General features: G+C 37.1%; 1 protein-coding gene across 1 annotated transcript; it reads left to right on the forward strand.

Moving 5' to 3' along the window:
- The first annotated feature begins 356 nt into the window (after positions 1-356).
- Positions 357-9,984, forward strand: LOC103514157 (lipase 3-like). Its single transcript, XM_026827201.1, has 4 exons — positions 357-398; positions 8,350-8,464; positions 9,134-9,374; positions 9,790-9,984. Exons 2-4 carry the CDS (start codon positions 8,406-8,408, stop codon positions 9,982-9,984), a joined length of 495 nt encoding a protein of 164 aa, XP_026683002.1. The 5' UTR covers positions 357-398; positions 8,350-8,405.
- Positions 9,985-10,197: the final 213 nt, after the last annotated feature.

Raw genomic sequence — 10,197 nt, forward strand, 5'->3', positions numbered from 1 at the left:
AAATTTTGTTTCGCTGCACATGATGTTGATTCAACGGAGGATGTCCTTCATGGAAGACATTTGCTTATTGACTGGTTGATGGGATCGATTGCTTGTCAAATTTAACCCTTTTATTTTAGCGATGGCGATGCTGACTTTAACATAGCTACCATGAAAGAGCCTAATAACCATAAAAGAAAGTAGGTATCACTTGCTTAATACGAACTATTCAAACAAACTACATATTGGCAGAGGGGCTATAGTGCTGTTAAAGGTAAAACAGTCACTAGGAGGAGTAATCTAACTTAAGCTAGATTCTAATCTAAAGCTTTCACAATGTACTAATGTAGGTAAAGTAATAATAATAATAACGGTGTCATCGGACTGCTGGCTGCTAAGAAACCCGAAGGAGGATTTTGGTAAGTCGGATTTCATTGTGAAAGAGGGAAGTCTTTTAGATGTGTTTGGTGCGTTCTAAAACAATTTTCAGATTTAACGTCGAGAGGCTGGGTAAATTTATGAACAGCCTCAGATTTTACACTTTTAGTAATGCCTTTTACGATTCAGGTTGTGCTTTATACTCAGACCAAATTAATTTATTGGGCTATTAGCTATCCAGGAAATCAAATCTTCTACAATAAGGAAGATTTGTCAAGAACCAGGAAGATTTGTCAATATTCTTCCGATTCTAGAATTCACTCGTCTATATTTCCCCAACATCTCCCGAAAATTTAACACTTAATCCACTCAGATCTGTTCCCTAGGTTATTTTTGACATTAAAAAGCATGTAAAAAGGTGTTATTGCCAAAGGATATCCGGATGTAAATCAACTTCGCCCGTACAACACCGAAAAGGTTAAAACCAGGGCTCAATTTCAATTCTGACGCCTTCTCCACCTCCACTAACTACATAGTTGGTAGATAGTGGTGGACACGATATTTCATTACTGTTTGGACAGGCGACCAAACCCAATCCTTGTTCCGTAATCCATACGAATAGAAATCCCAAGACCACCTGGATATTGGCAAACTAGCCTTAAATAATCTTGTGTGTTCTTTGAAAGAAATCTTGGGTTCGCAGATATACTTCAGATGTCGAGGTCTCACAGGAACTCCTACTCGTATAGTGGCATAAATTGAGATCGTTAAAATGGTGATATAGGAATAATTGAATATGGGTGTCTGCAAATTTCTGAATTTTGTGAAAAAATAATGGTGGTTAAGTATGTATCACTTTAAGAACGACGATGGAAAACAAAAAGGCTTTAATTTTACATATTATAGTTAGATTTCTGATTTTTGGAAATTCACAAGCATGCAGGGAATAGAGATACTATGTAGGTCGGTACTACTCAATTCTCAGTCGACAATTTATTCCCAATTGGAGTTGATGAAACCTGAAGTTAGATTGGTACTGAAATACATTGAGTACCTAATACCTACTTCTATAAAAGATTTAGCCAAGCCTATCCCAATAGATCAGTTGCGCTTAGTTGAGTGATGGTCATAGAGCAGGAAAAATGAGGACCAACGGAAATTTTCTTTTTCTTCTACGACTTCTAGATCCCGAGATAAATCGATTAAAAAAATGGAACTTGTTATTAAAGATATCATCCTCAATTCTTCAAACTCTAAAATACTAGGAATGATACAAACATCTCAAACCATACCAACTTCTTATCGGATCTAAAATACACTAACCATCTCAATAGGAACATCAGCAATAGCAAATAGAGTAATTGAAATGGTACCAGATGAATTGAGAGCAAGAGTGTGAAGATGTATTTATAGTATCTAACAGAGCATGTCATGGACCAGAATATGTGATATATGTTGAATGAGTTGACAATAAAAACTAGGAAACACAAAATAAACACAACAATGTGAAGGAAAACTATCTATTCTCTGATGTACTGTGATATATGTTGAATGAGTTGACAATAAAAACTAGGAAACACAAAATAAACACAACAATGTGAAGGAAAACTATCTATTCTCTGATTCTGGAAGATATTCTTCTTGGTTTACCGGACTGCACTTTTCTCACTCATAATAGAAGATTATTAGGTATACGTTACTGATGTCTAGCTAGCTACGCTAAGGAACGTTAAAATAGATATTGGGGAAAATAATTATGAGGTGTAACTACGAGTACTTACTTTTAGCCTATCTGACGAAAACGCAAGTAATTCTTCAACAATAAAATCTTCTCCTCCGCTAGCGCGCTTGCATAGTGGCGCTACCTAACGGACGAAAAAAACAACTGCGTAAAGTCTGACGTCACACATATTTGAACTTTTTCATTAGAAGGAAAAATAAAATTTGAATTTTCGACCTTTTACCTTTTACAGTTACTTTTTCGGAGTTTTGACCTCAGATTTGGATTTTTCCCAACTTTTTACAAAGGAATCGACTATTTATTTATAATTTTTACCCATTTGGAACTGCTCCATTATCCCAGATTATGTTGTTGGGTGTAACATGAACAAGTTCAATGTGCTTGGGAGAATGTAGAAACGTACTAATTATTATAATTTGATTTAGGTTTAAAACAGTTATTTGGATATGGCTACATATGTAGGTATGTACAAATCCCAGATATAATATCAAGCTCAAATATATTTCCTCTTGAGAAATTCGCTGTTAGATGAGATGTTAACATTCCTTCATCGGTTTTCTTCCATACTTTCTGTGCAACAGCAAAGTAGGTAGGTACAAATCTAGAATACTTCGCTGAAGACCTATTAAACCTAGTGTTTAGTTAAACATATTAATTATAATTGCTTTTTTCATATTTTTTCTAGTCCGGAAATCAAATGTAAAATTCAGACGGTGAGAAACCTTGTTGGAATGATCTCGTCTGATACGGGAGGCTACTCCTCAGCTATGTGTAGTTAAAGAAATGTTTGTAGTTAAATTAAAAGAGACAATGCATCCACACACACACACACAGAAACGCCATAAAACTTTCCCACATTGAACAGTTTATGTGTCGTAAATACTCTTCTACATATTATGTGAGTACTCAGTATATTTCACTCAAGGAGTTTCATCGGGTCTTTTAGGAGCCCTTAACCTCAACTATTGACCTCTAGTTGGAGGACATTGAGATCTTGGAATATTGTTTGTCGAGACTAGAGCCCAGATTAGCCAAGACCTGGTCTCGAGACTTGTTAATGAAGTGTATAAATACAACAGAATACGTGCTGGATATTATAAACACTCCTAAAGTTAATGCAAACGAAGAAGATGTACACAAACCGTGTTGTATCAACGTTTATGTGACTGTTGAAGATAAACCATGAACTGTCTCGTGATCTATTATTATCAATGAATGCAACTAGTTCGTTAGAAGCACATGTAGATCCGTCGAGCTTTTCATAAATTAATCACTATATTGCTCAAGACGGAGATATGCTAAGTAGCTGAATGCAGACCTTCATACACAAGAACACAAGGCATTTATTACAAGAGTCTGTAAAGAAAGTGCACACTTGCTAGGGCTCAGCTTGTTATTTGTTACACCATAAGTGCTTTCTGCAGCAAAGATCAGATTTCACCACGGTGTACCACCAATGGGTACCACCATTGAATTCCAAGAACCAATAATATTATGGCGGACTTTGACTGAAAAATTTAATGTGCTAACATTGCTGAACGTGTTGAAAGAGAAACATCAGGTGAAATTGATACACTTATTGATAGAGATCTAGCTAGTCAGGAATTTGTCCGATCAGTGCCGAAGGGACAATAAATTAGATATTGGAAGAAAGTTCCAGACACCAAATAAGGAAATTTACTCGAGATATTTTAATCTTTTTACTTTACGTAGGGTATACCTATCATTGGACCAAATTACAAATTCCTAGGTAGGTGCATGCACTATCGCCATGAGTATTATAGGTATCATGAAGATCTATAGATAGGTAAGTAAAACGTATAGGTACATACCCATGTAGGTATAGGTATACATAGATTCCCAATTCATACATTGGATAGCTTAGGGTTATGCCGTTATGCGTAATATTTGCTTGAGTTGAACTGAATTTTAGAATCAACAAACATAGATTTGAATTCCAGGGTAAACAAAACAAACCAAACACACAAACAAAACAATAAAACTCCTCTTTTTCTAGTCAATAACTTCTCGTGTAAGTACAAACCTGTACGAAGACTAATGGAAAACACAATGTCACCTTCACCTAATAGACGTATCATACCTAGTAGTATTCATATTGTAAACAATTTACACAATATTATAGGTATCATGAAGATCTATAGGTAGGTAAGTAAACGTATAGGTACATACCCATGTAGGTATACATAGATTCCTAATTCATACATTGGATAGCTTAGTGTTATGCTGTTATGCGTAATATTTGCTAGAGTTGAACTGAATTTCAGAGTCAACAAACATAGATTTGAATTCCAAGGTAAACAAAACAAACCAACCACACAAACAAAACAATAAAACTCCTCTTTTCCTAGTCAATAACTTCTCGTGTAAGTACAAACAGAGTACGAAGACTAATGGAAAACACAATGTCACCTTCACCTAATAGACGTATCATACCTAGTAGTATTCATATTGTAAACAATTTACACAAAGAAGTAAATGAGCACACTCCATCAGAGCAATAATACCTGGAAGAAGCACAAACACTTGCACTTAATTTACGATTAATACGTTTCTTTCTTTTCTTACTAGTTACTGGACTTACTAGCAATCTAGCATAACTGTTCACCTCGTACCTCAGCAACCAGCAATCGGATGACACCGAGAGTCCATGAAACATTATAATAGGGTATCCGCCCGGGTTCGGCATCCGGAAATTGGTCAAAATGTAGCCATCTTCCGTCTGCACTTTGTGCTCTTCACTTGGGTAACCCCAAAAGCTGATTATCTCAGGCTGAAAGAAAGAAATAAAGCCTTCTTTAAAAGGATTCTTAATTCTTATCAGTGTACGGAATGAGATCTTCCACACGAGCCATATGAACTTTAAAGCTATATCCGCTCATAGTCACCGACACAACGAGGTAAAGAGGTGAATCTATGTTGTCGAGGCAGTGTACGGTTTCAGTCGACGTTGGTCGACTATGTTTGGACACACCTTTATACCTACCTGCGTTTTTTCATTTTTCTTGAAGGATTAGGATCGTGCTTACTGATCAGCAATACTGAGATGCTGCTGACTATAATATCGTTTGGAACCTAGATTGAACTGGCCTGATTTTGACCGCCCAAGAACTGGTCAAGGCGACGGAGGCCGAAGTTGAAACATATAGGTACCTATGACGGGTTAAAAACAAGTGTTTTTTTTTACAGACTTCTTTAAAACCATTCACCGTAGGATTCTGAACAATGATCTGGATGAGCTCAGCGAGCCCCTCGGATTACAGCTAGCATAATGGCCACTGTCACTCTAGCTCTGACCCAGCCTAGAGTCGCCCCAAAAACTGAAATGCTAGGTATCCCATAGGATAGGAAGTGTTCAGTTTTCTCCCTGAGAAAATTGTTTTAGAACGCACCAAACACATCTAAAAGACTTCCCTCTTTCACAATGAAATCCGACTTACCGAAATCCTCCTTCGGGTTTCTTAGCAGCCAGCAGTCCGATGACACCGAGAGTCCATGAAACATTATAATAGGGTATCCGCCCGGGTTCGGCATCCGGAAATTGGTCAAAATGTAGCCATCTTCCGTCTGCACTTTGTGCTCTTCACTTGGGTAACCCCAAAAACTGATTATCTCAGGCTGAAAGAAAGAAATAAAGCCTTCTTAAAAGGATTCCCAATTCTTATCAGTGTACGGAATGAGATCTTCCACACGAGCCATATGAACTTTAATGAGCATGGTCAATTTTGAATATATATTATGTATGTATTTGCTAAAGTCTAGCAGCTAGACCGACTGAGGCCCGTCGCACATTGGAAAATGATAGAGAACTTCCAACATAAACTCTACCATTTTCATAGGTTTGGTTTTACGCAGGCGACTACACGCTACTAAAAGTCACGCGTATACACTTGCGAGACAAGCCTAAATCTTGAATTTGCTACACATTAAGTTAGATCGATTGAAACTGGATTTTCTTCAGGTGTTTTCGAACACTTTTCCTTACCTTGCCTCGTCATTCCCTTGAATTGTCGTTCTCAGAGCACGGTCAATTTTGAATATATGTTTTTGCTAGACCGACTGAGGCCCGTCGCACATTGGAAAATGATAGAGAACTTCTAACATAAACTCTACCATTTTCATAGGTTTGGTTTTACGCAGGCGACTACACGCTACTAAAAGTCACGCGTCTACACTTGCGAGACAAGCCTAAATCTTGAATTTGCTACACATTATGTTAGATCGATTGAAACTGGATTTTCTTCAGCTGTGTTCGAATACTTTTTTCCCTTACCTTGCCTCGTCATTCCCTTGAATTGTCGTTCTCATCAATTAATCAATATTCAATGTATCCGGCTTTACGTATATCATTAAATTGATAAGCAATAGGCAATCGTTGTCAATCCTTCAGTATTAAATTTTCACTGGAGAGTCAAGTTCAAGACAATTATTTTGATTTGGTTGCTGAAACCACTTTAGCTGAAAATATTTCTCGGACCGTTGATTTTGTTCGAATTACCTATTATTTTCAAAGTTATTATTTACCTACTAGTGTGTTTTCTAACATTTCTTACATACGAGTATCTATCTTTGAAATTTCTAGTCACCAACACAATTATTGTTTACCAAAGACGCTTCATAATACAATAATTCTTCCTCCTAAAACCTTTAAAGTTGTAAAAGATCTTCTATTCAACATGTCTTCTAAAACTTCACCTCTAACCATGGCAAAACTAAATTTTCCTTTGGTTTTATTGATTCTGATTTTCATTTGTCGGTGTGGTACTTTTGCCGAAATGAATGATTCGAGAGTTCTTTCACCAGAGAAATTCATCAATATGAGAACGGTAAGCTATATTGTGGTGGAGTGGAAGAGCTCATCCAGATCATTGTTCAGAATCCTACGGTGAATGGTTTTAAAGAAGTCTGTAAAAAAAAACACTTGTTTTTAACCCGTCATACTTATATGTTTCAACTTCGGCCTGTGTCGCCTTGACCAGTTCTTGGGCGGTCAAAATCAGGCTAGTTCAATCGAAATTTTTCAATAGCTTCCAAACGATATTATAGTCAGCAGCATCTCAGTATTGCTGATCAGTAAGCACGATCCTAATCCTCCAAGAAAAATGAAAAAACGCAGGTAGGTATGAAGGTGTGTCCAAACATAGTCGATCAACGTCGACTGAAACCGTACACTGCCTCGACAACATAGATTCACCTCTTTACCTCGTTGTGTCGGTGACTATGAGTGGATATAGCTTTAAAGTTCATATGGCTCGTGTGGAAGATCTCATTCCGTACACTGATAAGAATTGGGAATCCTTTTAAGAAGGCTTTATTTCTTTCTTTCAGCCTGAGATAATCAGTTTTTGGGGTTACCCAAGTGAAGAGCACAAAGTGCAGACGGAAGATGGCTACATTTTGACCAATTTCCGGATGCCGAACCCGGGCGGATATAATAGTCCATAAACAATGTATTACCTACCGATCTAAAGATGAAATGAAGGGTTTAAAAATTTCTACATAGATGGAGCTCCAAATAATAATTGTACTAACACAAGGTTGGTACCTTCTGAATCTTCTGATTGAACTGATCTCTCATCACCTCATCCCTCACCTCATTTTACCTGAGATGCAGACAGATGTCACGTAGGTAGGTATAATATTACTAGCTACGTACCTCATAATATATACCTACATCTATCTCACTAATTGCAGTATGAGTTTTTTCTAGGATAACTTGGAACTAACTGAATTGTTTAATGAAGAATGGCAGATTTCAACCGCAACAAATCACACGATTCTGACCTTGCGTTTATCTGGTTTCCCAGTTTGCGGTTTTACAGATAAGCTTGACTAGATTTTGCTTCTTTATGGTGCGTTTATTTCTCCCATGGAAGGTTATATCATAATTTGCTTCCATAGGTCTGATCACTAATTGCAGTATGAGTTTTTTCTAGGATAACTTGGAACTAACTGAATTGTTTAATGAAGAATGGCAGATTTTAACCGCAACAAATCACACGATTCTGACCTTGCGTTTATCTGGTTTCCCAGTTTGCGGTTTTGCAGATAAGCTTGACTAGATTTTGCTTCTTTATGGTGCGTTTATTTCTCCCATGGAAGGTTATATCATAATTTGCTTCCATAGGTCTGAAATAAGGTCAATGATAGAGTATCTATTTTGATTTAGATGATTTTAATGTTTATAATACAAGATAAATGAGTTTCTATCTCTTAATGGCATGTTGTTTCAGTGTTTCACCTATGGAAGAAAGGCTACGATGTCTGGCTTTGGAACAGTCGCGGTAACATGTATAGTCGAGATCATGTCAACATAAGCTTTTCAGATGAGAAATTCTTTGACTTCACGTAAGTGTGTGATATGTTGTGATTTTTAATCACTATAGTTTGAGCTTTATGGGCAACCTATATGAGACCTATATGAGTTTGGTCAAGTAGGTACTAGGTACCACTTAGAAATTCCTAACCTCAGTAATTTTTCCGATGGTTCCAGAACTTTTAAGGGAAGGACGGATCTTTTTAATTTACCCTACTGTTCCGAATCTTGTAGGTTAAGAAATCATTAACTACTCTTGTGAACCTTTGATTCCGAACCTTGTACAATGTAGATTATAAAATCATTAACGGTTTGAACCTTCTTTGAAGCTATTCCATAACAAGCTCGGATGAGAAATTCTTTGACTTCTCGTAAGTATGTGATATGTTGTGATTTTTAATCACTATTTTGAGCATTATGGGCAACCTATATGAGACCTATATGATTTTGGTCAAGTAGGTACTAGGTACCACTTAGAATTTCCTAACCTCAGTAATTTTTCCGATGGTTCCAGAACTTTTAAGGGAAGGACGGATCTTTTTTGTCCCCACTGTTCCGAATCTTATAGGTTAAGAAATCATTAACTACTCTTGTGAACCTTTAATTCCGAACCTTGTACAATGTGAATTATGAAATCATTAACGGTTTGAACCTTCTTTGAAGCTATTCCATAACAAGTCTCTTTCCGAATCACTTCACAGATTCCACGAGATCGGTATCTACGACACTACAGCTACCATTGACTACGTCCTGAATGTAACCGGCAAGAAAAAAGTCATCACGATAGGTCATTCGATGGGCACCACCAATGTCTTGGTTGCTGGAAGTTTGCGACCAGAGTATCAGAGCAAAATCAGCCTGAGTATCTTGTGGGCGCAAGCAGCCTTCCTGGGACACATGCACATGAAGTACATGATAGATGTTTTCTATAGTTTATTCGTAGTAAGTGATGTTGCCTTTCAGAGCAATTTTCAGAGCAATTAAATAGTCCTAAACAAAAATGGACGCGGCACACAAGGGATCAAGGAGAGACCGCCTTAACATTATAGTAAAGTGATGTTGGCGTCTTTAGGTAATACATGGTATGTCTCTCTTCCCGGAGGTCGATCTAGTACAGAAGACTTGAGATTCATGTCCTAGACTAGACAAGGTTAAGAGCCTTTGGGCGAGCAAGGCAGTTTGTCTAGCAAGGCAGTTTGTCTATGGTCTGTGGATGGGTGATAACGTGGCTGAGCTTTGATCAGGGATTTCCTATTATAGGAATCCTAAATCCTATACATATAATAATTCATTTATTTTTCTCTTTTATCACTCAATTTTCTTATGCTCACGCCAGTACATCTTTTTTTGTTAACAGCGAGTACAGAATAATCGGCCTGCCAAAGATTTCTTCGTTCGTGGAAGGATGTTGGACCTAGTCAAAGCATCAAGTTGTAGTAAAGGAGGATTTTTGAACCCATACTGCCTGATGGTCATGGAGGAGCTTTCCGGATCAGGGTCAAATCAATTCAACCAGGTATGTAGGACATTTTCATTCGACATAAAGAGCTAAAATAGACCAATGATAAGTACAATCGATGAATAGAACATTGTATTATCTTTTGATTGATAGTTTTAAAAAAAAAGAGTAATCTAACTTAAGCTAGATTCTAATCTAAAGCTTTCACAATGTACTAATGTAGGTAAAGTAATAATAATAATAGTTAATCTTGTAAGGGCAGAAGAAAAATAGTTATTATGCCCAAGTACATATACCCTCTTATCA

The sequence above is a fragment of the Diaphorina citri genome, unplaced genomic scaffold (assembly GCF_000475195.1).
Source record: "Diaphorina citri unplaced genomic scaffold, Diaci psyllid genome assembly version 1.1 scaffold1092, whole genome shotgun sequence".
Taxonomy (NCBI): domain Eukaryota; kingdom Metazoa; phylum Arthropoda; class Insecta; order Hemiptera; family Psyllidae; genus Diaphorina; species Diaphorina citri.